Source organism: Oenanthe melanoleuca, chromosome 4, assembly GCF_029582105.1.
Source record: "Oenanthe melanoleuca isolate GR-GAL-2019-014 chromosome 4, OMel1.0, whole genome shotgun sequence".
NCBI classification, from domain to species: Eukaryota; Metazoa; Chordata; class Aves; order Passeriformes; family Muscicapidae; genus Oenanthe; species Oenanthe melanoleuca.
In genome coordinates, this window is record NC_079337.1 from 55044018 (window position 1) to 55071644 (window position 27627).

The following is a 27627-nucleotide window of genomic DNA, read 5'->3' on the forward strand; positions in this document are numbered from 1 at the left end:
GAGAGAAGCAGAATATCTCTCAGGGTGTCATGTAACTTTGCACCAACTGCACCAACCCTTCAGCTGAGATAATTTTCATTTCTTTATGGAGCTTTTCTTCTGCATCCTATTTTTCCAACTGCTTTTTACATCTAAAGAGAAAAGATGAAACTCCAGACTGATAATGTGTAGTACAGTAGCTATCACAGTTAGCTCTGTGATACCCTCACTACACAGTATCACTGTCTGGAAAAAGCACTTCACTGCCTGAAAACACAAGATTTGGATTTGGATACAAAAATTGGATTGAATACAAAATTGGATTGGATACAAAATTTGGATTGAAAATACAAGATTTGGCTTGAAATGACAGATGTGGGAAATTTAGAACTACTAACAGCAATGGAAATGGGCACATCCAGTCCATCCAAAGCCCAAAATGCTCTTTGAGACAACTGTACAATTAACTTAAGAGCTATAGACGAAGACTACTATGGCCTTCCAAAGAAAGAATAAAGCATTCTTTGTTTTCCCAGGGTGAGTGGCTAAATATTAAGCTGACTGAATCTGGCCTGTGAATGCATGATAAGAACACGAGAACTGAATGTGAAGGAGATCTTGTACTTGAAATTCAGGCCAGGTATTTTGTCCTCGTGCTCATGTGAATTCCCCTGCAAACAAGCGTTTCGCTGTTTGAGCTGCCTGCTTCTTACACTCATGTTTGTGAATAAATTGCCACAGACAAGCAGTCTGTGGCAGGAACAATGATTTGTCATTATCCCCACGCTGCCAGGAAGGAACGGCATTTCCAGCACTTCAGGACCCGCTGTTGCAGGCCTGTTTTCCGGGCTCCGCGGGCCCCTCAGGCCGTGCGGAGCTCGGTGCGGGCCGGCTCGGCTCGGCTCGGCTCGGCTGCTGCCAGGGCCGCGACCTCGAGCGCCCGGCACGGGCAACTCGTGCTCTCCAGTTCATTGAAACCCTGTTGGCTTTAAAGTTAATAATTCACCACTCGCTCTCCATTTTTGAACAAGGTCTTTATTTGCGTGGCTCAAGGTTTAAGCGACTGCCTTGAGCTGCCGTCGACGGCCCGTGGGGAGGGGAGGGGGGCGTGAAACCCTGACCGTCACACGCGTTTTTGGAACACGGCAGAGAGCCCGCTGGGTCTGTCCCCGTACGCAAACCCGCCGCCTGCCGCTGCCTGGGAGCCGGGGAGCCTCGGGGCGGCGCGGCGGGACGCGCCGGGAGAGCGCCCGGCCCCTGAGGGGTTAAGGGCGGCAAGATGGCGGCGCGCCGGCCCGCCCCTCCCCGCCCCTCGCGCGCGGGGCAGCGGCGCGCGGCCGGGCCCGCGGCTGTCGCGCGGTGATGAGTCACCGGCAGGCGCGCGGCGCGGGGGCGGCGGGCGCGCAGCGGGCGGCGAACATGGCCGGCGTTGCCGACGCCGCCGCCGCTCCGAGCAGCGGCGGGGACGGGCGGCAGGACGGCGGCCGCGATGGGCGGCAGGACAGCGGCCGCGGGGAGCCGAAAACTCTCTGGGGGAGCAGCGAGCCGCGGCCGCCCGCCGCCGGCCCGGGGCAGCCGTCCCCGCAGCAGCGAACGGAGACGTTGGGCTTCTACGAGAGCGACCGGGGCAGGAAGAAGAAGCGGAGCCTCTCGGGTGAGGGGCGGCGGCGGGGCCGGCGGCCTCCTTCTCGCGGCGGCGGGGTCCCGGGATGGGTGGCCCCCGGGGAGCCGCGGTGGCCGTGGCGGTGTTGCTCGGGGCAGCGCCGTGAACTTGGGCGAGCAGCGAGTTCAGAAAGTGCGGCGGGACCGGCCGGGCCCCGGGAACGCCGGGCGGCCCCAGGCAGCTTTCCCTCACCCCTGCCGGTGGGCTTGGCCCCTGAAGTGGCCCGTCGGTGCGGTGCAGCCCGCAGCACCGGCTGTGTCCGGCTGTCCGCCCCGGGCTGCTGGGGAAGCGGAGACGGGCGGACGGGTCCCCGTGCCCTCACACGCAGTTTGTCTGCTGCTGCTGCTCAGGGGGTTTGCAAACAGCCCGGGCACCGTCCGTGGGTGTGCTGTGCCCTGAAGGTGGGACTGTGTCTGTCGGGCTCCTGCAGTGTGTGACCGCAGCGGAGAGGGGCTGCTCAGACAGCGGCCCCGCGTTTCCCGAGCCTCACGGGCCGGAGGCTGCGGGTTCGCTCAACTTTCTTGCTGAAGTGCTAGAAATATTTCATCGTCCTACCAGTTCTTGTTACACGCTCACAGCTGTCACTACAGTGGTCTTTGACTCTGCTGCTGGCAGTAACGATGCCATTAAAGCTGTGAAGTTGTACGCAGATTAGTAAAAGTAATTTAAAGTAAATGAAATTTACCAACTGGGGGTTTATAAGGAAAAATAAGGGAAAAATGTCATAGACTTTGCTATCAATATGCAGCTATATTTACGTTCACGCTTCAAGTGGTTATTTCGGGTATCTACCAAATGATTTTTGTAAATAGCTCTGTCGTTTTTATAAAAACTGTCAGTCACCGTGTCAGGATTAATTTAGTGTTGCTAAGGTTATAAATAGCTATATTAGCACTGTATTCTTAATTGTTTGGCTTGCTGAAAATCTGGAAAGTGCTTGAATTTTTAAACTTTCAAGGCTTTCTCAGTCTTGGCTTGAATGTAATAACACAGGTCATATTAAAGAAAAGAAAGAATGGGAATTAGGATTTAACTTTAATAATGTATCAACAATTGAATGCTTTCCTTCTGAGTTTGATGGGTACTGTTTGTTTCTGATGTGTTACATCATCAGACATGTGGCATCATTGACTGCAGTTCTGTGGTGTTGATGAACACTACAGAATCTAAAGGTGATGTCATTTCCATAATTATAAAGGAATTGGCTTGATTGGAGTAGTATCAATTGCTTTGAGGTGAGAAAAAGAATGATCATGATACGTACTGATGTGCCTGAAAATCAGCTGAACAAATAACTTTATAAAAAGGGATTGTTACTGGAGGTGGTGGAGGGTACTTAACTGTGTTTATGCAATTTATTTGAAATTTTAAAATAGTTAAAAATCTTTGGTGCTCTCTGATGCTTCATGGCAAGAAAACATAAGAACAGGCTTCTTGATTGAGCAACTAAAAATTCAACGTCATCTAAGGGTAGCAATATGTTAAATAATAGAAGTAGGGTTTTCTTCATATTGATGAAGCAGGACTAGTACTGTAAGAAGAAGTTGATTAGAGGAGAAAAAAATACTTTTTAAAATATGTATTTTCTTGATTGAATAATTGGTGTGCTTATGGAAGTGTGTATTTAGGATTGAGAGGAGTGAAGTGAGTCTCTGGAATTGTTGTATTTAGGATTATATAATAGAAACTTACTGAAGTGCGCTGCATTTGACATTTCCACAACTTTTCCTCTCCTTTCTGGTTAATGGTTATCCTTTGTGCAGCTATGCATTGAAGTGTAACTTAGTTAAATCATTATCTTCTTACCTTGAAGGAATTTGTGTCCTTTTGTGTTTTTTGAAGATGCTTATGCTTTCCTGTACTGAGGTGTGGAGATAAAAGAGCATACTGTAAGCATTCTGAGTATCCTGTCTGAACAGATTAAACTTGGGCCACTGTCTAAAACTTTCTGACTGCAAAAGAGGGGAATTTGAAGTAGGGAAGGAATTTAAAGTAGGAGGTAGAGTTTACTTTTAAAATAAAATGTTGCTCGATGCTTTGATAGCAGAATCAAGCTGTTTTTCAAATGATTTATTACTTTGTTCTGCCTTGGTGTGTCATGCTGTTCTTTTGGTTACTGTGTTTTTCCTACAGGGTCAGCCACTAATCTGTTTCACAGCTGGCACAGAGCTGAGGCTGGTGCTGGGTGGCAGTAAGAGCTCAGAAGGGAGGTGGCTGAGTGACTGTGCGCTCCAGTGCATCCCCTGTCACTGGAGAGATGATTTTGCAGTCAGACTCTGGAGTTTATGCATCGATCAACCTCAGTCATGAGGATTGATTATCCCTCAATATCTAGGGCATGAAAGTCTAAAGTGTTGAAAACTTTAAAGCATTTGGTTTTCAGCTATAGCTCTAAAATATTTTGTGTGAGGTAAGAAGGGGTGGGAACAAATAGTTCATTAGCTAAAATCTTAGAATTTCTGAAGTTGGCAGGGACTCATAAGTTGCCCAATGGTGCGTGACAATATACATGTATTTACTGTGCAGGCAACTTCAGTTGTTTGAGACTGCTTTATCTTTAAATTAGAGAAGGTTGGTTATTTTAGCTGGAACTTTCAAGTTTTTAAACATTGAAGAATTGGCATAACCAAAAAAGTTACAAGTGATAGTGTTACAGAGGAGAACTCTAGAAAACAAGTTTACAAGAGGTTTGAGCAGTGATTTCACTGAATGAACTTTGATTGAAACTTTATACGTAAATATTAGTTTATTACTACTCATTAAGCAGCATGTTGTTTTGTTTGTTTGAAAATAAATGCCTTTAAGGCCTCAAGTGGGTTTGGCCTACTTAGTAGAAGTGGATCAGTAATATACGGATCATCAAAATCACTATCCAGTGGAAAGGTCATATGGGAAAATGGTTCAGTTCTCATAGTTTAAAGGAAATAATTATTTATTAATAATGCATAATTAACAGTAGTTAGTGAGTTTTATAGCTGTGATCAGTATCAGTAATAATGATTCACAATACCAGACATACAGAGAATATTAATGCACCACCCCTTCTACGAAGTGCCTGTAGTCCCCTCAAGTTCTAATCACACCTTCCACCCAAGGTAGTGCAGACTGTAAGCACACCCTCTTTTGCATCTTTTATATGTCTGCTTGAGCTGATTCCTTCTTTGCTTTAAAACTCTTCTTAATCTTCTGGTTACTGTGAAAGTCTTCATCTTCAATGTAATGAATATTGAGAAGGTATTGTCTCAGTTTCAGATGACTTCTTCATGCAGAGTGTCAATACTTGCATTCCCCTCTTAACAGCTGTTATCTAAGTTGTTTTACTAAGAATGTATATGCAGCCTCTTCCTGCCCTGAAAAATGTAGAGCATTCTACCATGCAAGGTTACTTGTACCTCCTCTAGTTCCTAAGACTTTGGCGGAAATTTGAATTCACTATTTGTGGACTAGTGCTTGTATCGTAGTAAGTGTCTGTAGCTTTTCATCTGTTTGTAAAGATAAGCGATTTTCGTCTTCTGGGTGTTGTGTGAACGCTGAGAGTTTCTGGTTCTAAAGGCCAATAACCAGAGATGTTGAACTTCATTGTAGTGTCATGTCACTTCTGAAGTTTTGCAAGGAGGTGGTAATGTCAAACCTCGTCAATTACTGTTGAAGCTTAAGTTCAACCTTCTTGTGCTGATAGCCTGAATTTCATAATTATGATTTCATATGTTAGTAATTTTGTAAGACTACTCTGTGCAAAGTCTTTTTTAGAAGCCATATGAGCTGCTTAAACACAGGCCAGTTAGCCTTCAGGTTATTTACCTACGGCCGTTAAAGCATAGGAGATCTGTACGTGCTTGATGACTTTGGTTGTGAAAGACCTGATCACCAAATGTTCAGTGTGTTTGTACTGTTTGTGCACTGAATCGCTCGGGATCACGTATCTGTGAATGTTTTGCTGTTGCAGAAAGCTATTCTTTAAAATGAAGAACAAGTTGCTAATGTTGCAGAGGGAGAAACTAGCTTTTAAGAAGTCAAAATTAGAGTTTAGTAAATTTAGGAAGTCTGATAATACATTAAGGATTAGATTCGCTCAGCATGTTGCATTTTGTGTAGGGGCTTTGAGTAATGTTTTGTAGAAGTGGGATGTCTGATTGCCTGGGAAAAGTAGCTTGTTGGGAGGCAGCAGGGGAATGAATGGGAGAGCACTGGACTTGTATCTCCTGTAACTCTTTCCATGCAAAGTTATTTAACCATCAGCAGAAGCCTTCCAGGTTAGAGGCCATGTAAATGAAACATGTAGCAAGTAATAAGTAACAGAAGTTCTCACCCCCTAGAGGTCATGCCTGAAGTGTCTTCTGCTTATGTGTGTTTCTGAATAGATCTTTCCTTGCTGAGATTCATCAGTGCTGAGCTAACAAGAGGTTATTTCCTTGAACACAATGAAGCAAAATACACAGAGCGGCGAGAGAGAGTGTACACATGCATGCGGATACCAAAAGAACTGGAAAAGGTGAAGTATGCTTTAATGTTTGGCTCAATTTGGAGATTAAATCTGTTGAATTAAATTTATTTAAAGAACTGCTTAATTTTAAAACACTTTTGCTACAAAAATAAGATGTAAATTATTATTTTATTTATTTTTAAATAATCTATAATGAATGTTACTTAAACATTTTTGTTTCAGGGTTTTTATTGAGATGTCACTCATCCTTAAAGAAACAATCAAGCAAAAGAAAACTTCTTACAGCAAAATGTAATTTTTCATTTTAAAAAAACTGTTTCAAAGATTTTTGCCAGTGTAAAATTCTCTGAGGATTGGAGGGTTTCAGTCTTATAAGAATATGGTGACAGATGAGTTTTTCTGAGGTTTTTGACTTAATTTTCGTGGTCTCTTATTTTCCTTCCTCCCGCTGTTTACCACATCTTCCCTCTCTATCCCAGTGTTGCAGCCCTTCCTGAGGGATTCTTGCCACCTCCTTTATGTCAGCTTAGATATAATTTTGGCCCTGCAGTGAGCCAATTTTTTTCTGGCTTAACCATGTTGATTGCCGTGTTGGAAGGCAGCAGCAGTATGCTCAGGAATGATGAGTAAGGCAACATTGGTAATAAGGTTTGGCTAGGCTGCAGTGTAATGATTACATTAAAATTAATACTGCTAAAATTCCCGAAATCTCTAGAGATGAAGTTATATAGGCCTAAATCACTTTAATTTAGACTGAAGGAAGAAGCTTGTTTTGCTCTTCCTCCCACTTCAGTCTCCCGCTTTATGCATACTGCCTGTTTTGCATGAGCTGTGGTGCTTGTTGGACCATTCCAGGAGTTAAATCTGCTCATAATTTGGCAGTGAATGTTATACTTTCTTTGCTCTGTTTGCTCTGTGCTAGACTAGTGGGCTGATTTGCTCAGCCAGTATTTTTGAGAGTCCAGAATCTACACAAGGACAGAAGGGGAGCTTTATAACTAAAGATGAAAGCGGAGGGAGGAAGGCTGGGCAGGATTCCCTTGGTCAGTAGTGCTCATGTTCCCCTTCAGTATCATTAAATTCATCCTTCAGCCATGATGAGGCCTGGCTTTACCAAGCTAAATTCCAGTCAGTTACTGCAGAAAATCACAGAATTAATGAATTGGGGTGTACCCATGTAGTAGTCCTTGCCTTTGCTTAAAACTGTGTAACCTACAATAAGTTGTTCAGGATTGCTGGAAGCTTTGAACAACTCCAGGGATGGTGTCTTCACATCCTCAGTATTTATCCATTCCAGTTTATGATAGAATATTCCACTTGTGGTAGAGACTCAGTTGAACAATACAGCATTTCTACATCATCTGCATTTTAATTATGTATATTTTTTCATGCTGTCTCCAAGACACAAAAATTGTCCTGAAGGATTGTCGCCATAGTTTTTCAATAAAACTTTCAGTGTATAAGAGCATGCAACATCCAGCAGTCTTTTTATAAATAAGATTAATGCTGTAAGTGATGCAATTGATGGGTTTTGCATGGCAAATCAAACTTCAGTCTGTGCTTTGAATATGAAATATTATGAAACTGAATAATAAAGATATTTTTCTAAGTGACAGTTATATTTTACAGTGAGATTATGAAAAAATTTTTTGGTTCTTTGCATTGGCTTAGTCCATGTTAGTATGCATACTAACTGTATCAAATTGAGCACCTAGAAATCAACTAAATAGTGTACCTGTTGCAGAAACCACTTGCTGATGTGATACAAAAATCTGCTTACTTGAAGTAGAACTTGTGAGACACTAGTAAAGGAAGAGAAGAATTTTCTTGATGGCTTCTTGTATATAACTACAGAATAAGAAGGAAAACTATAATCAGGTAGAGTGAGAATAAATTTGAGTATATTTATGAAAGCTTAATATCAGGAGATGATAGGCACTTATTTAACATCCATAGTTTTAGAGAGGAATGCAGTGTTCAAAGGGTAGTATTTTTGTTGTTGTTCTGAGTGCTCTTTTTTATTTAGAGAAGCTAGATAATTTACCATGTAACTGCTTGCTTCCACTCAAGCATTTTGTGCAGTTTCAGTGGGAGCTTTTCATTGTAGTAGGTTATTTATACTAAATAAGGTGGTCTGGTGGTCTCTATCCCTGCCATCTTAAGGGTACAGTTTTCAGTTGGTGTCAAAATTAAACTTTGTGCTCCTTTGTTAAATTATAGTTATGACGAGGAAAAACTCTGTAGGCTTTGCGGTTAGTTCCTTAATATCTGGAATGGAGCAGCAAAAATAATGTTTGCAGAAACTGCGTAGAAGGTTCAGCACCAATTATATTTCATCAGATGCCTGCAGTAAAAACATTGAAAAAATTAAATATTAAACAATAATTGCAAATATTAATGCAAGCTTATAGAATGTGAAAAACTATAATTTCACTCAGGTGGATAAGAAGTCTAAATCTAAAAGAAAAAGTAGTGTTGTTTTTTGAATTATAAAGATGTCCTCAAAGAACACAAGGAAAAAGACAGGCTATATTTCTGTTCTCTTTGGGTTAAGGAGTATGAAAACACTAACTGTTCAGTTCCAGTCATCTTCAGTGCTTGAATATTCAGCACCTAGTTTAAGAGTTATTTCAAAATAAATAGCTTAATGACATATTAAGGCAGTGCATGAATTAATCAACAGTTCATGTAACCACTGCTCATGATAACTTTGAATAATAACTCAAAATGCTGGAAATATTTGAAAATAGTACTAGAGGTGAATGAGTAAATATCAGGAAAGAGACCTTAACATTATATTCTCATTATTATAATGGTATTGAAGTATTCTACCACAGTAGAATTGGATGAAATAATATTACAGAGGAAAGTACAAACTCAGGAATGATGGCAGTGCTGTTGTGCCTGAGTCTCTTGTCTTATGTGACTTGTGGATAGTTGTTCTGGAGTGCAGTTTGTAGGATTACTTTCAGAGTTACAGGGATGTTTAAGGTGTACAGGTTCTCACTGCACATGGAGCTGGCTGTTGCACAAACTAACAAAGAAGGTACTTTGAAAGGCAAAGGGATTGTGAGAGAGAAGTAATTTATTTGTACTTTGGTTTACACCCCCGCCCCAGTATCTTCCTTTCCCATCAGCAGTACATACAAATTCCACATGTAAATGCATATCTGACATGGATATCTAGGTCTGCTTAGATATTGCTAGTCTTAATTGTGTAGCCAGTTAAACTAGCTTCTATGGGATTATCCTTGCAGGAAAAAGTACTAGCTCATGGTCTGACCAGAAGCATAAAAGCATATTTCTAGACTTCCATTTAGATAGAGCACAGAATCATTTGAAGAGCAGATAAAGAAGTAATGTCATGTGGGGACAGTCTGGTATATAGGAGCTTTGGAATTGTAGAGTTAATGTCTAGTTTAATTATCACAGAGTTGCTTGGTTTGTAGCCACATTGAATGGCTTTAATGTTTGAATAAATTAAGGATAAAACATTTAAACTGAGGGCAGCTAGAAGTTTACCTCTTCATATTTTATATTTATTATATGAAAAAGGTGGTTATTCTTTGCAGATCTACCACAGTTGTAATTAGCTGTGCAATAGAAAATTTACAGGGTAATAGAAAACTTTTTGGGGTGAGGAAATAAGGTTGAAAAAGGAGGTAGGTAGAAAATGGCTGTGCTCATTTACACACAGCTCTATGGGTTTTTTCCCTAAGGTGAAAACATGAACTTTGATAACCTTACAGGAAAGTCACTATTGGAAAATGAGCTACAGTTATATTCAACTGCAGTTTATATATTAAATAAAGACTAAGTTCAGTGAGCTGTGAAAGTCTACAAAAGCCTTCACGGTTTGGACCTTGTGGTGCAAAATTTCTGCTGAATAGTCTTCAAATGTTAATTTTTTTTGCAGTTCAGCTGACTGAATAATTGAGAATATTGTGCTTATTTGGTTAATTAGTCTTATGTAAATGTATTTTTCATAAGTTAATTTTTTATAAACTTTTTGTAAATTTTATAAACTGCTAACGTACTTCTGTTTTATTTTTGTAATTTAGTTGATGTTTTTTGGAATCTTTTTGTGCCTGGATGCTTTTCTGTATGTGTTCACCCTGCTTCCTTTGAGAGTTTTTCTCGCCATGTTCCGGTTCATCACTTTGCCTTGCTATGGCTTACGGTAAGTTGATTGAAGACAAAAGTGTTGATACCCTTAAATAATGTTTCACTGTTTATGTGTGTGCTTCATTTTATGGCCTTTCAGTGCCATTTGAGCTACTAATGACTTCTTCCACTGTAACATAGAAGTCTCAGTCTAAACTAGCCAAGTAAAGGTGTGTGGGGGACCTTTAAACTTTACCAGCAGTCACTAACTGTCATTGTTGCTTCCTTCAGACACAGCAGTTTGATAACAGCACCACTTAGACATATTCAGGTTAGTAAAGGAGAGAGATGGAACCTTACCTTAGAGTTTTGTTCTTTTATCTAATATCTATTTGGGCTTTTTTTTTTATTAAATTCTTAGACTAGGCTCATGTCTTTTGCTAGGCTCTTTGATATTAAAACAGAATTTGTTTGTTTTTTAACAGTAAAAGCTTTTCTTATTTTCATGGAAAACTTTGCTGAAAAGATCCCTGAGTAAAATGTCTCCTTTTATTTTCTCTGAGGAATCCTAGGGAGTGAAACATGTAGAGGAAAACCATAAGAATATTAAGAAATTTTAGATCTTGATGTCTTAATTTTTGTGTTCATATCAATACTAAGAAGTTGCTAATACATAAAATTTTTAGTTTGCTTTTCTGGCATAGACATCAAAAATTGGACAGACTTAATTTCCTTTATAAAATCTGCTACTTCGTTGTAAAGTTGGTTGTATAAGCCTTAAGTGTAGTCTGAAATAAAAGGAGCACTTGTATTGATGTTATCTTTATTGCTTGAATTAATAAAGACTTTAGGACCTTTATTCTGAATTTTCTAAAACTTGAAGTTGATTTATGGTTACTGATTTTTTTAAATCAAGTTGTTTGTATTTGCATTATCAGTATTGCCTTTATTTGTGAAGGTCTTATAGATGCATAGTTTAGAAATGTATGTTCTGATTTCAGCAAATGCTAGTCTAGTTGCAAAAAAATAATCTTTTAAAATATAGTCTAAAGTTGAAATGTTTATATTTGGTGATGTTAAACATCGGCACTAGATGGCAGTCTATACTGTTTTAATGCTCTTTTAATTTTGGACTGAACCTCAGACTTACTAGATCAAGGGAGTTTTCTTAGCTGTGTAGAAATGACAGTTATTTGGTTTTAGCCTGATGACAAGGCAAATGATGTGCCTATTTGTAGATATCTATATGGACACTATTTTCAAATTCAGGTAGATGTAATGGAGATCAACATATCATTTGAATCTTACTTATTTTCTGTTTAAAAATGTTCTTCCTCGTTTATAAACTCAGCTTTGCTTTTGGCAAAGAAATTTTTCTGCTCTTCTGAAATTACAGGTAAAGATTTCAAAGACCACTTGCTGGTTTAGGTTATTGTTCAGTATGCTGACAAAAGTGACATTTCAAGCACCATATGCACTGACATGTATGTGATATGTGTATATACGCATACATGCATCTGCAATGCTAGTATTTAGTCTACTTCCTTGGCAGTATTTTGTATGTAAGGCACAATAGAAGCAGGTTTAATCTATTGAATTTGGCTGTGTTAAAGCGGTATTGAGTAAGATGCTGTGAAACTGAGATTACCTTAAGTGAAGAAGTCTTTGTTTTTGTAATGACTCTTTAAGCAATTTCTTTCATCACAATTTCCTCCAATGTGTTTGGAATTTAGTTCACTAGAATCTCTGCTTGTTCAGTACCTGAGGCTTTATCTAATTCATTCATGTTCTTAAGTTGGTGGCTTTTTTACTGAAAGTTTTAGGACTCATATCTATAGTATGTAATGGAACTTCTTCAGATGTAATGATTCTTAACTCTATTAAGAGTCTGTGTTTTGAATTTTTGAGGGTTTTCTTGTTTTTTGTAGTTATGCTGATTTTATTTGTTATGGCAAAAAATATTTGTGGTTTTCTTCCAGCTCAGGAAATACATTTTTATGTATTTGTAACAAAATAGAGTTGAATAGTAATTACATTTGTAATTATAAAAGGTACTTACAAAGCAGGTGGCTGTTTATCTTTTAGCTTGCTTTTCCTTGTAAATATCAAATAAATGTTGACTAGTTGCTACTTGAACCTGCCACATCATATTCCATTCTGTGTGGTAAATAAAAGTGCTCCTCCCTTCATCTTGACTTTTTTTCTCAACATCTCTGTGAAGTAATTGACCAGTGAGTGTACTTTTTCCCTTCCACTTTACTCTTCAGCTTATTTATATCCTCATAATTCTGTCTTCTCTTTTCAATGTGGAGAAATGTACCCATTTTTTTTTTTAAAGCAATAAAACCACATTCTATACAAATGGGCTAATTCTTGTTTATGGTATATTATGCAAAGTGCTTAAATATAGGGGAAGTGGTTTATAGCCTCTTCCACATACTGTAATATTTAATTTTACCGAGTTCTGAAAGGAAACAGACAAAGTTTTTCAGTAGGAAATAAATAGAACAGCTTTATTCTAAGAAAGAAACTGTGAAAAGAAAGCATATCTGGAAGAATAAAACAAACAAATACACTGGCATTCTTCTTGTGGACAATATTTATTTGTTCATATTATCAGGCTATTAAATGAATTTGAACCTCTGTTGCACACTTATTCCCAAACCTATTATTTTTTCCTGAGGAATTAAGATGTGCAAGCCATAAACTTCCTGTTGTCACCTGAAGTTCATTGAGAAAGTTGTGCATCTGCCCACCAAAATGTGTGGCTTTCTACCAACCAAAAAAAGGAAGATGAATTCATTATTTTCTGTAGTATACTCTCAGATCAAGTACTCCTTTCTCCTTTCCATAACAGTGCATAGTGTAGCAACATTACAACCTTCTCTTTCTTTCTTTCTTGTAAATCAGACCGAAGGGAAGAGCACTTTCACTTCCTTTATAGGATGGAATGTGGTGTCACAGGGATTCCTCCTTGGTGAGTAAATCCTGATTTTCGTTTTCCTTCTGTGCTGTCAGCCAAATTCACACATCTACATGTAATCAGTAAAAAGGCTGGTTACAAATTAATAGTATAGATAAATTAATCAACATACCTCAAAGGAGAAACCAACTCTTAGTTTTAATAACAAGCACATTTTTGCTATTTGTGGTAGGTATATTTTCGTATGTAACTTTACATCATTGTGGAAATAAGTTATCATAGATTTAAAGTATTTTTCACATGGAGCGCCTGTGGACGAATTTGGCCCAGCTTAAAAAAGGGTATCTTGGAAAAACTATAGCCCCTGCTGTACTTCAGTTTATAGTGCCTTAAGCTTTTTGAGGTTTCTTCTAAATACTGCTTCAGTCAGGTTCATAGCTATATTTTTGTGTGTACTTAGAGCAGGTTTTTTTTTATAATGCTTAACCTCAGTCTTAGGGCATTCAGAAAGTTCATTGCCAGGTATCTTAGTATAAGACTTATAGATTATTCTATGCATAATAAAATACAGTGCTTTAGCATATGTTTGTTTACTGTCTTCAGTTATATTTGATTCTGTTATTTTAACAGTAAAAGCTTAATGAAAGCTTGTTCTAGTTGTCACTTATTTCAAACCTCGTTCTGTTGTTTTATTTTTGAGACAGCTCTCATCGGGGCCTAACAGCAAGGTTGGTTTTGTTTCATTCTTAGCATGGTCTCGTGCTTTTTTGTGTGCATGTAGAGGCTTTTTATTGTTTGAGAAATGCAATGCCGCCTAATTTTGGCAAGCTTGGCTCTCAGTTTCTTAGCATTCTTCATTTGAGACATGTTTTTCTTATCAGTCTGTATAATCAAAATTTTACATTAGTGCAATCCTGCATACTGTAAGGTGTACCTCTTCTTAAAATCTCAAAAGAGCTTCTTTTCCTGAAGCCAAACTTGAGCATAATTGTAGGAAAATATTTCCAATAGATCGCATAGTCCATTTTAAAAAATTTTAGTTTGTAGTTATATGGGCAATATACCCTTCAACCTTGCTTGGATTTTATTTTCCCTGACATCTTTACTAGTGCTAACAGGAAAATATCCCCTTATGTGTTAATGTAATAATTTTTGTTAGTGCTTCGTGTAAAATTAGAAATTTACTACACCACAGTTCATTAATGAAGGATATATTGAAGAATTCAGGGTTTGGTAAAGACTACACTTAAAACAAACCCCCATTGTTCAGTTTCTCTGCAAGTATCTCATGTAAAATGGAGAAAGAAAACCTAAGCAAAACTTTAATTAGACCACTATATTAATAACTGAAATATATTATTATAAATCTCAGTGGTTGCCTAATGGTTTGAAAATGTTAGCCTTGAATAAATAATAGAGTTAGAAGAAGTCTGCTGTAAAATACATGCTTAAACTTGTAACATGCTAAAAGATTTCTTCAGTGCATTATTAACTGAAAAATAAACCCAAATAATAACTATGTATGTGTGTATATTATGAAGATGAAAATATCCATCTAAAACATTTTTTCAGTGACAGTTTATTCATATCTTTAAATTACTGTATATATGACATAAGTATTGGAAATTTTGTAGGTGTTGACTTCATAGGAGTAATTGTTTAGAGTAATCTGAATTACTTGGATGAGACTAAATAGTCTAAACTAAATAAACTAATTAAAATGCAATTAATTGTATCAATAAAAAAGAAAAAGTCTTGAATACCTTTTGATTTTAAAAATACTAACAAAATAAGCAAAACCCAAACAACTCTAAAAGATGATTAGAAAACCATATGTAATCAGACTAGTGAAAAATTGAGGAGCACCAGGAGGCCTGGAAGGCAAAAATAAATCATATGATACCATGTGACAGTCTGCAGTTAAGTTTAAAATAATATATTCAGAGTGCATATGGGTTGGATGGCAAAGGAACTAAGTACTCAGACAAGTGTGCTTGGTGTGATTACACCATGTAGTGAAAGCATTGGTCATTTTGTAATGTCAGTTGCTGAAAAGCATATCAGGAACAACTGTAGTGAGACTTCTTTTTAGATGCTTTTATACAGCAAGAGCAAATTTCACTTTGTCCAGGTTGTATTTCATGTTCCAATGGTTTAACTGCTTTAAAATCAATGAGCAAGGCTTATTAAAATACCTAACACAAAGTCTTGGTTTTCTTGGAAATCACTTACTTAAGCAATCTTGTGCATTACCTACCTGTGAATTTGAACATATTAACGATAAATATTAGTAAACTATGATTTATTTTTAATAATGCTCTACTTTATGCTGGGTGACTTCAGTTGTACAGCTCTTGGAATAAAAACGAGTTTGATGGGGTAGATACCAATACTTTGAAAGCCTGGAGCTGGTTTGCTTCTTTAATAAATTAAAGTACTGTGAAGTCCATCATGCTGTTCAGTAACAAACATTAAGGATCAGTAGTGTGACTATCTGTGTAGTCATAGCCTGTATAGATGATGGAACCTAATGCTTTTCAACCAGTAGGTGGAGACAGAACTCTTGCTACTGTATAAAATGTTTATTATGGCATTTTGAGTAAGATGATAAATAGAAATGCCTTGAAAATTACAGAAAGGTAACTAATTTCTTGAACTTTCACTAGTTTAAGGAGTTTTCTTTTGATGAGCACTGGTTTTCACACTAGATTTTTCTTCATTGGGTAGGTATTTTGTGTAGATTGTGATTTAAGTCTTAATTTTGTAACAGGGGATTTTTTTATAAATGTCACAAGTCATCTTAAAAATGTTGTTTTTCCTAAAATTTATCCAAGTTTGTGGGTAGTCAGAATATTTGGTAACATTCTAATTTGATAGTATTTTAATTTAATTTTATAGACTAGGAAAGTAATTCTTGCTAATTATTTATAAGGCAATTTGCTTGCTTTTAGCTTTCCAAAGGGAGAGGACATACACAGATCCAATGGTTTTCTATACAGAGGAAAGACTTGGATTTACACTTTCTAAATTTGTCTTATGGTGGAGAAACCATAAATTGGAAAGTTCCAAGCATGAGTATTAAACCTTGATTTTTATTGTGTTGTGAAAAGTAGGTTTTTTCTGTAACAGACTGATTTGCTCAGTTCCTGGTTGATATCAGTACATTGTGGAAATTTTGCCATAGTTTGATTTTCAGCTGCTTTAAATACTGCAGGATAAGCATTGTTCTGCTTTTTTAACAATTGACTGGGCTGAAACAGAAGCATGCTGTGGTGGAATAGGGAGGTATAGTAGTATGGCTTGCACATCACTGTAAAAATTAATGATGAGCTTGTATATCCCCTTAAGTATGGATTTCTGTGTTTATGGTGTTTTAAGAAGTAAGGCTTTTTTTTCAGTGGAGATTTTCTGTCAGTTAGTAGATGTAATGATAAATATACCCAAGGGCTGGGGAGTTTGAGCATCTTGTTAAGTACATGCTGTAGTATGGTGAAGTCTTTGTGGGTTTTTTTTCTGTATTGCCATAATTTGCTGCTTAACGTTACAATGTGGGAGAGTTTCTCTGTAGAGAAATGCTTGGATTTTCACTGAATTCATGCAGATAGAAGGATCATTTCACATTTAAACATTTTGGTGCATTTAGTGTTAGTAACAGTAAAGCAATATAAGGTTTTACATAGTGGATAATAGAAAGAAGGGATAAGTCTTACTCTTTAGTACTAAAGTACTTGGTTGTTGGAAGTTGTTTTAAAATTTGATTCCCTGATGGTCTAGGCTATACAGCTAATGTGGGAACTTGAGACTTAGCATAATGAAATCACTTGTAAAATTCTGTAAAGAGCATCTTAGCGTGACTTAAAGCAAAAAATATTTGAAGTAGTAATGGAATAATTGTAGAATCGTTGCATGGTTGAGTTGGAAGGGACCTTAAAGATCATCAGTTCCAGCCCCCTTGCCATGGGAAGGGACACATTCCACTAAACCCGGTTGCTCAAATAATGGCAAAAAATAGTTAGGTGAAAAGATATAAATCACTTATCATATCATATAATACAATACAATACAATAATCATATAGTAAGGTGCATTTGAAGGACAGTCCAGATGCCCTGGATCCTTTTATTTACTGGTTTGAGGTGTGAAAATGGTGAGGTAAATTATATTCAGCTTAATTTTGAAACCATGTAACATTATTTCTCAAGTCTGGTAGGATATTAGAGGAACTACATTATGGGCAAAGGCTCTCATGATACTGTCTTTCAAGAGCAGAGTTCATTAAAGCCTGGCAAGTATTAATATTTAACTCAGTTGTGTAGCATCACTGTATGTCTGGGATAGCTTTAAAGGAAAAGACTAACTGCTTTCTTCAGAAAAATTCTACTGCCCACTATTTTGTAATCTTGCTACCAGAATGATTGAGGTTGTGCCATTGTAATAGTTCTCATTTTGTCACTCATGAGAAAAAAGACCCGTATGTAATTTTCATGTGAAATCTTCCTCTCTGTATTCAGTCATGCTTCAGGCACAGCTGTAAAATGTGAAGTGTTTGGAAGTGAGCTAGGCTGCTTCAGCTTCTCATGCCTCTGTTCAATGATTTCTAAAGTTGTGCAATATCACGCTCTGAGTTACCACATCAGCCCAGTAATGTCTAGTTCTTAAAACTTGGGTCCTACTTTCCAGTGAGGTATTGAAATTACCAGTACCATGTTTTTCATGTTTGTTTTTTTGGCCTTTTTGTAGTTGTCATAGCTTGGCCAATGTGAGCTTTTAAATTTTGTTTCTTTGAGATTTTGTGGTACTCGTGCGTGACTACAGCAGTATGAGTTTGTATGTGATATTAATCACAAGTTCTGATTAGTTAGTGCTTAAGATGTCCTGAAAGTACTTTTCAGTGTTGGTATTGAGTAGTTACTGGAGACAATAAATAAAAACATATATTGAAAAAAAGGAATGCAAAATGCTGGGATGGTATGACAGGCATGAAATCGCATCAGCCTGTGTGTGTTTATATGTATTAAACAGCTTAATGCAAAGGATAGGAATGATTTGTGACAAATGCAGATTGAACCCGTGATTGTGTGCTAAAACTGCAATGGTCAGCTCTCACTGAACACTGACTGCATCATTTCATTACTGTAGGCTTTGCAGTCAGTTCTGTGTATTTGCCAAAAGGTGACAAATCATTAGACTTAATCCGCTTACTTGATTTCTTTGTCTTTGTAGGAAATAATTGTCCCTTTTCTATTTTATATTCAGAACCACAACTCAAAATCCTTTTGTAAATGTTTCTAATCAGAGCGGAAGATGACTCTGCTACAATAAAAATGCTTCTATGCATTTATGGAGTAGATATGTTTAATCTCTCTCATTGGAAACATGTTAGTGGTACACTGTAGATTACTTTTTTAGTCAATATGAAAGAGTCTTTCCTAGTGCACAATGAAAGAACACTGGAATATATTTTAAATGCTAGCATCTTTTTACTTTCTAAAAAGCAGTTTTCTGTTGTCAATCTTTACATTAATCCCTTGTACTGAGTAGAGGGTTGAGATGCTGGCAGCTCTTCTGTCATCAAACTGAGGAAATTGAAACTGTGAGGATATTTTTGTGACTAAGATGTTGTGGCTTAGTTCCAGCTGTCAACTAAGTACCATGCAGCTATTTGCTCACTCCTTCCATCTTCCACCTGTGGGGAAGGGAATGGGAAAGTTAAGGTAAGCTTGTGGGTTGAAATAAGAACAATTTAATAATTGAAGCAAAATATGCTAATAATAACGCTAAATATTATAATAATAGTAATGAAAAGGAGAAAGTCTAACAGAAAGCTAAGAGAAACCTTCTAAGAGAAACAAGTGACAGAATTGTCCACCAGCCACTGCCTGGTACCCAGCCAGTCACTGAACAGTGATAGACCCCATTCTGGGTAACTCCCCCAGTTTATATACTGGGTGTGATGATCTTTGGTGTGGAATATCCCTTTGGCCAGTTCAGGACATCCTGTCCTGGCTGCACTTTGTGCCAGCTTTCTGTGCAGCTCCTCACTAGTAGAGCAACAGACACTGAAAAATCCTTGACTCAGGGTAAACACTTCTTAGCAGCAACCAAAGCATTCACTGTGTTACCAGCATTCTTGCCAGCCCAAACCAGGACACTTGTTTTGAAGCTGTCACAGCATTACTGTTGGTTCTTCTTCTCATGAGGATGAGAAGCACAAGAAGTTGTGTAGGACTTTGAACAGAACATTAATAGATTGTATTTTAAATTAAAATGTCAGAAAAATATTGTTTATTGCAGTTTTTTCCTAGACATACAGACAGATGGCTGAGAAACTAAATACAAGTCACTATGAGAGGTAGGACAAGAGGACTTCAAGTTGTGTCAGGGGAGGTTTGAATTGGATATTAGGAAAAATTTCTTCACCAAAATGATTATAAAGCAAAGAACAGGCTGCTGCTCAGGGAAGTGGTGGAATCACCGTCCCTGGAGGTACTTAAAGATGCATAGACTGTGGCTTAATGATGGACTTGGCAGTGATAAGTTCATAGGTGGACTCGATTATCTGAAAGGTTTTTTTCCAACCTAAATGATTCTAAAATTATCTAAAAACATTATTTGAATGGGATCTGTTCTACAAAAGTTTAATTCCAGCAATCAAGAGTAGTTGATCTGACTATTTAGGGCAGTTTTTTTATTGAATCTGAGTGATAATCAAGTCTGTTCTGTACACAGCACATTCTCAAAATCTTTTCATCTTTCCAGTGTATAGGATGCTGTATACAAGTTTGTATGCGACTTAGAGAGTTAGTCTCCTGAGATAGTTTTCAGAGTTGAGACCACCTTTAGAAAAGCAGTTGTGCTCCTGGTTTTATGTAGTCTGTTCTCAGAATTTGTGGTCCCCTGTGATGGTTGCTGTGTGCATTCACACTGGCTTCTTCTGAGTTGGTTTTACTTGAGTGTAATCATAGAGATGAAAATCAACACAAGCAGAAGAGTGAGAGAGTTATCAGCTCAGAACATCTGCAACTTGTGACTGGTGGTTGAGCATCTTGGATGTTACTTGTAAGCAAGAAAACCTTTGATGTGATATTTTCAGTCTGTATTCATTTGTGGGCATCAAAGCATTTTCCTGTAAGAATCTTTCTGGACTGCTTCAGAAGCTTTATAAACAGATTCTACTCACTAGTGTGTTTCAGACAAGTAAGAGACCATCTTATCGTTAAAATTGGTACCTTAACAAACCTTCAAAAGACTGTGAATGAGATTTTCAAGTGGGTGTCTCTTTTGTTCTACCTGATACTCACTACTTCTCTAATGATAAAGTAGTTATTGCCTGGAAGAATGAAGATGCTGATTTTCTGAGTAGTAAAGTCTGGTTCTCTTTTTCATGTGGTAAGGCCTGGCATTTCTGTTGTGGCCTAATAGTACCTTTACCACTGTATCCCAATCTGTATTTCAGAGTTTGAATGTTGGCCTGGAAATCTGTACAGAAATGACTGAATATGCTTCCAAAATGGAAGTAGATTGGAGAAAAAGGAATGTGTTGTTACTCAGTATATGAACAGCAATCATAATCATAGGCTTGTTTAAGTCTTTTAAATATTTCAATATATACTATTATATTTTATTAACGATAATCATTTAAGTCAGATGTAATTAAATAAGGCAGTAAATTTTCAAAGTGATTTTACAGGTCAGGGAGGGTGCAGTTTTTTTTGTGTGTCATGCAAAGGCAGTCATAGGCTTTTTAAGCAGTGGGCAAAAGGTACACATTCAGTTTTCGTTACATTTTTCAGCTGGTGTTTGCAGTTAAAACTCAGTTTAGGGGCTGAAGTTATGAAAAAAAAATCACTGAGGCATATTGTCAAGGACTTAGGCTGAAATAAGATATGGTGTGAATATTGTTTCTTACTGGAGGGCTTCTGAAAGCAAGAAAATGTCTCTTAGGGAGTGAAAGTCCCTGTAAGCAGTTTTGGTATGCTGGACAAGGTCAAATTCTTTTATTGAGAATGTAATTGATTTTAATGCTGTTTATGCAGTAAAAAGTATATAATGAAAGGAGCAGTTGCTCTCTGTTCAAAGTGTAATATTGTGAATCTGAGAGATCTGGAAACTTTCTTGCTCATACTCCCAGCAAGAGCATGACCTATTTGCCCATTGTGGAATGTCAGTGTGTGGTTCCAGAAGTGATATAATCCGTGAATGTTGTTTTCAGGGCATTTTTCTTTTGAATGGAAGACAACAAAGAAACACAAAGTGTAACACTCCAGCTGTGATTTAAATAGAATGAGTGAGATAGCAGAGATTTTTGACTTCCCTGTAGGGTCTGTAGAACTACTTCAGAGGTCATAAGTAACTATTTGGATGTTTTTTACAAATGGCGTACATTTTTACAAGATGACTCTTTATTTTTTTCTAAATATGTTATTAGTTTGTGGGAACATTGCCTAATCACTGGATGACCTACTGATTTAAGAATACAGAAACTGAAAATTATTGAATAACTTGAACTCTCCTAATTGCTTGCAACTTCTTTGAAACAATAAATGTAATTAAAAGGCTTTTTAACTGCTTTGCATCCTATTAATACTAAACTAAATAATTAGACAAGTGAATATGACCTTGCAATTTTATTATGTATACTGTTGTGGCAATTGAGATAAAGTTATTTTCTTCCTGTAGTTTTACTAGGAAGAAATTTTGTAATGATCCCTTTAGTGTTGTGGGTTACTCATGGAAGACTTCTGCATTTGGTTCTAGCTCTGATGTCAAATTGTTTGCATTTACTGCTGCAGAGTTTAGAGCTAAAGGAAGATAAAGAATTTACAACCTGTTCCTCAGCATCTGGTTCATTATACTGAAATTGAAGATGACTGCCTCATTTGTTTTTGATCACAGTGAATACAATTTCTGTACCTGAGGAAGTCAAAGTCATAGAATTGTGTGGAAGAGGGAAGGTAAATTAGAAATCAAAGGGCGTGCATGCAGAATGTTATTAAAAAGCAGGAGCTCTCAACAAATAGTGTTTTAGTTACAGGGATGTGGCTAGTAAGAGACTGTGATCCTGTTCATGAGTGTGATCTATAAATGTGTATCGTAGACTTGGTGTTGGAGTGAAGGGCAGGGGAAGGGACATAATAAACTACATTAAAATATATCCATGATGAACAGCTTCTTTAAATTCATATTGACTTAGTAACATCTGTATTTTGTGGGTATATGACATTTAATGGAACTTTTTGCCCTTTGTATTTCAGTGACAGACGTTTGCTACAGCCTGCTCAGGTCTGTGACATGCTCAAAGGAGTTATATTGGTCATCTGCTACTTCATGATGCACTATGTTGACTACTCTATGATGTATCATCTGATAAGGGGACAGTCTGTCATAAAGCTCTACATCATCTATAACATGCTTGAGGTAAGAATGTTGGCATCAGAATATGAAGCATGCTTTTGTCAGACTATCTAAAATATCTGTTTTCCAGTATTTGTACTTAGAATGTGGCACATCTGCTGTTCTCACAAATCTGCACACACCTAAGATAATAAGCATAGATGCAGTGAAACAGACAGGTTTATGAGTAATAAGGTTTTAGATACTGTTTCATAATGCCTAATTTATGGAGCTTATTCATCAATTCATAGCAAGAAACTTGAGAAATGGAAATGAAAGAAGTGTCTTATGAAATGCTGGGTAACAAATGAGATTTTGAATTCGCCAAGAAAAGTTGAAACTGTTGATTTAAAATAATTATAAGATCCCGAGAGAGAGCAGAGAAGGATGATAATATAAAACATGGAATTTAGGGTTTAAGTCATCATTATGGAAATACAGCTTTCATTGTGTGCAAGGACACATGTTACAGCTTTACCTCAGTCCTGGCTAGCAGATACAAGCTTATAAGGTGAATGTATGAATGAAGTGACACATGAAAAGGAAATTCTGTTTTGGGAGGTCAGATAAAAAAAAATTCTGTTGAGAAAAACAGTTTCTGTTTTGCTATTAATGTAAAGCATAAGATTTTTAATTGTACTTCTGTGATCAATGGTTCACAAGGTAAATAAAGTTTTCATAGGCACAATTTTTTCTGCGTCCTGCAAATATAGGATATAATAGGAATGCAGCCACTTAAACGGGCTCAATCAGAGTTTTGTGCACAGAAGTTAGTCTGCTGGGGTTCTGGGGTTCCTCAATAATGTATTAATCCTTGTTTGAACATCTGTTGTACCTTTGTTTGAAGACTGCTGAAACAGGGTTACATTCTGCAAAATCTGACTAATTTGTCTGAAGGCATTTGTTCTTTCCTAGTAAGATAGGAAACTATTGCATAAGGAACACACTTTGTTATACTAAGTGAAATAAATATCATACAAGCCATGTCAGTTGTTTATTCATAGGGTTTTTTTTTGCCTTTGATTTTACATTTGCTGAAAAATATGTACAAGTACTAAATTGGCACTGAGTTACTCTCTGGATTTTAATTGTGTGGGGAGATACTCATCCACATATAGCTCCATAATTGATGAGAGACTATCACTTACTAAATAAATCCATGTGCTTAAAATAGTAATTTCTCTTTATTTTGAGACTACTTAAATCTCTTAGTGCTGTACTTTCTCTGCTTTATGTGCTTACCACATAATTTGAAGTGATACTGCAGTGTTTGCTGTGAATTGGAAGCCACGTGCAATTCTGTTTGGAATGAGTAATTTAATTACTTTGCTATGTTTGGCAGAACCAAAATTGTGTGTTTTAATTAAGAAAAGTGCTGCATGAATTTGTTTCTTTTAGGAAGGGGAGAAGTCTGTTACTACTCATGGTTATTAGAAAAATTACATTAGATTTTGAATTTGGAAACAATATTTAACTTCCATGGTGTCTCATGAAACCCAGCATGCCAAGCAGAGTGCGTGTTTTTAAGGGACTTTTTTACCATGAGAGGTTGCAGCAATATTGGCAGAAAATGTTCATGGTATCCCACTGAAAGACATGGTTGATAGTCGGCTTTCAACAGCTTGAATATTGGCTTGCTTAGACTACTTTGGTGTTTTTTAATAGAAGTCTTTGCTAGTGATGCAAGCAAATCTCTTTAAGGAATTCTTTTAAGGAATGTGGTTTTTTTTAAGCAATACGCTTGACATTTTTTCACAAGTTTTCAAAATAAGGAAGATTCTTTTTGTCTAATAAATCACAGAGTGACAGAGATGTTTACAATGTCCTAATGTTTTCGGCTATTGGCAAGTCCAGGGAGTATTGTCCTGGACAGATATAAGGAATGCAAAATCTTCAAATTATGTGCTGAATGCTCCCAACTGACAGGCTAAGGGGAGCATTCAGCACATTTGGCTTAAATGACACTTTTCTTTTTTAGATTCAGACCCACCGGCTCCTGCTCCTTGTGAAGCCCCAGTGTGCGTTACGCTGGTGACAGCACTCACCACGGAATTCTGCTGGAGCCTGGAGCCGGCATGTAGGGTTTAGGTAAGTCATATTCAGAAAAGCAAGCAACAATATTGTGTGGTGGGTTTTAATATTTTCTATCCTTTCAGCAAAGAAACAAGGACTGCTTAAATAGAAAGAAAAGCAAAGCCACCATTCTATCTATTAAAACCCTCACAATATTGTGAACAAAAACTTACCAAACTCTTAAGCATTCTATAGCTGGTGTTTGTACACCAGGTGTAAATTACTCAATGGGTCATCACAATGAGCAGGAACCAAATAATGCAAATAATCTCAATTTATAAAATCTAAAAGCCGAAAACAATGCCACTGTAAATATCTCTCAAACTGGTGGGGTTGGGAACTTCAGATTTTTGATAATTCATCAGCTCATGGCTTTGTTGATTTTATTTCATAGGTGATTGTTAGAGCACAGCACATTGTACATTTACTTGAGGCATCCTGTAAAATTTTGTTTTAATTCAATTTTCATATTTTAGGAAACTTCATTCAGTAATAGTATCAGAAATAAGTATGGCTTTCCTCACTTCAGTATCTTTACCTAGAGAACTATTTAATTTAAAAAGTCAGGAAATGGTCAGAAGTCTAGGTTTGTGTTGTCCCACAAACACATTTATTAGGATCAATATTTGCAGGTACATTGTGCACCTGGTTCTGTATTGCTACATGTTGATTTAGCGTGTCCAAAATTGTGGTTTTACAGAGAGACAGTAAGAAAAAATATTCCTTGTCTTTCTTAAGTAGAGATAATCAGTTTGTCGTCTTTAACTGTTTTCATTTGGTTCAATTAGTGAGCAAAGAGAGAGAGCTCTTTTTTTTAGCCAGACATGTGCCAGGTTTCCCTTTTGAAGTTCTGGTTTGTTGCCCTGTGCAGCCTGGTTTTAAAACTACTGAACTGCAGTGTATAGGCAGAAAAAATGTTCTTCCATGTAATGATTTTCAGTTTTTTAAGTTTGCCACTGATTAAATCTTGGGAACTGGTAGAACTCCCTGTGACCTTTCTTGCTCTGATATTAAATTACAAGTTCAAAATATTTTCCATATGTTTTCTATCTTTAGAATTACTGCTTGAGGTTTTTTTTCCCTATTTGTGCATATATTCTCTAGATTATATTCCAGGTGTTTGTTGTTTTTTCAACATATTTTCCCTTTTTGGCAGACTTTCAAGTTCCTCTTAATCGCTTGGTTTTGTGTTATAGTACTTTTAATTTTGAATTTTGCTTTATGCAGACATTTGCATTAAGTATATACATCAGTATATAGAAAGCAGTAGAGCCAAGTCTATTTCCGGATTTTTTGTACCTGTAAGCTAGAGTTCTGTGTCATCTGGAATTGACTTTTTATTGTTGGGGTTTTTTTTCTAACCCAGAGGAATGGGGGAAAACATTTTAAATGGTTTGATAGAACACGCATACTGCTTTATCAAAGGCTGAAGTTTGAACTGTACTTGAGTATCTTTCAAGAAAACATCTAAGATAACAACATGTGATTATTTATTCCAAATCTGTTGTAAAGAGGATAGTAAGTTTGAAAGGGAAAGTAAACTGCTTAATATACAAAAGTAACAGTGTTGCTGTGAAATCCAGAGAGAAAATGGAATAAGTAAGAGATCAAAATTGATACAGATGTGAAACTTTTTAAAGATTGAGCTGTACTTTATTTTGAACTGTTCTTGAACTGGGCAAGTGTTGGAGAGAAAGGTGGGCAGTAAAAGGCAGTAAAGTTGTTCTTGCTTAGGTGGCTGATCGTCTGATTTCTTCATTTGGACAAGATATTTTGGATGCTCTTTATTGGACAGCTACAGAACCTAAAGAAAGAAAAAGAGCTCACATAGGTGTGATTCCTCACTTCATCATGGCAGTGTTGTATGTCTGTATCCTTTTTCTTTGACAAATTGCAAAATTTTCTAAGTTCAATTATGGGGTAGTTGCTCTGCATTATTTCATTTTAGTACATTTGAAAAATTGATAGCATTCCTAAATCAGTGATCCTTTCCTTGAAAAGTAAGATTGCCTGTACCACCTGTTTCAAAAAAAAGAATCCCTTCATGATGATGTACCTATAATAAAATGTAAAATCATGATTGGATAGTTCATGGAAAAAAATTTCTGATTTGTATTCGAGTATTTTGGCTCACAAGGCCTTAAAGACAGGGGTTTTAGTGGAATGTTAAAATGCATCTAGCTTGAATATATTTCCTTGAAGTGAAAGGATAAACTCATGCATATTCAGGATGCAAATATTCTTAGTGTGAAATAATTTTACAGTGAATTGATGAATCTAAAGAGATACCATAGTCCAGTTGTTTTGGTAATGAATTTAGAATTCTTACAATTTTTCCCTATTTTCTCTGAAATCTTTAGGCTAATTCTGAATTTTTACCTCAGATCTTTTTCTTCAGATTGTATGATGTTTCTCACAACTAGTGTCATTGGGTTCTTTCAGAACAAGAAAAATTAGTATCATTATTACATGCTACAAAGCACTGTGCATATATTACATACATGTAAATATTGTCTTGCTGTAAGTCTGGTTTACAGGGGTATGAAAACTTTCCTGTTAAACTTTGAAAGCAAAATAGGGAATCTGTGGTTCACTGCTCTTCAGTAGTGTTGTGCAGAAAATGTATTTCAAATATTCTCCCTTAACCCTGCTATGCAGTCCTGCATGCCATTCTTATAATGGTTCAAGCAACAACCCTCAATGTGGCCTTCAACTCCCACAATAAATCACTGCTTACCATCATGATGTCCAATAATGTAAGTATGTACCTTTATCATATAGCTGCCCTAATTTGTTTCATAATCTTATGTCTTTGTGTATCATACGCCTTAAATACTAATGTTTTAAAATAACATCTTTTTTGATAGTATTACTTGTTTGTATCAGTTTCTTATGAGTAAAAACTAACTAACTGTTTCTAAAAATTGCAGTTTGTCGAAATAAAAGGAAGTGTTTTCAAGAAGTTTGAGAAGAACAATCTTTTTCAAATGTCAAATAGTGGTATGTATAACAGTGCTGATCAGGAGAAAATGTGAAGAGAAAGGGTGCT

The 27627-nt window shown here is 36.9% G+C and overlaps 1 protein-coding gene across 2 annotated transcripts in view; it reads left to right on the forward strand.

The window, feature by feature from the left end:
* Window positions 1-1075: 1075 nt before the first annotated feature.
* Window positions 1076-27627, forward strand: part of TAPT1 (transmembrane anterior posterior transformation 1) — a 46786-nt gene continuing 20234 nt past the window's right edge. The window contains exons 1-8 of one of the 2 annotated variants that reach the window (XM_056489744.1): window positions 1076-1633; window positions 6004-6134; window positions 10148-10266; window positions 13818-13841; window positions 22367-22529; window positions 26313-26448; window positions 27237-27334; window positions 27509-27578. In XM_056489744.1, coding sequence (XP_056345719.1) covers window positions 1342-1633; window positions 6004-6134; window positions 10148-10266; window positions 13818-13841; window positions 22367-22529; window positions 26313-26448; window positions 27237-27334; window positions 27509-27578 — 1033 coding nt within the window. In that variant the 5' untranslated portion in view covers window positions 1076-1341. The remainder of the gene's footprint in view (window positions 1634-6003; window positions 6135-10147; window positions 10267-13817; window positions 13842-22366; window positions 22530-26312; window positions 26449-27236; window positions 27335-27508; window positions 27579-27627) is intronic. The other variant, XM_056489745.1, reaches the window with a different exon arrangement.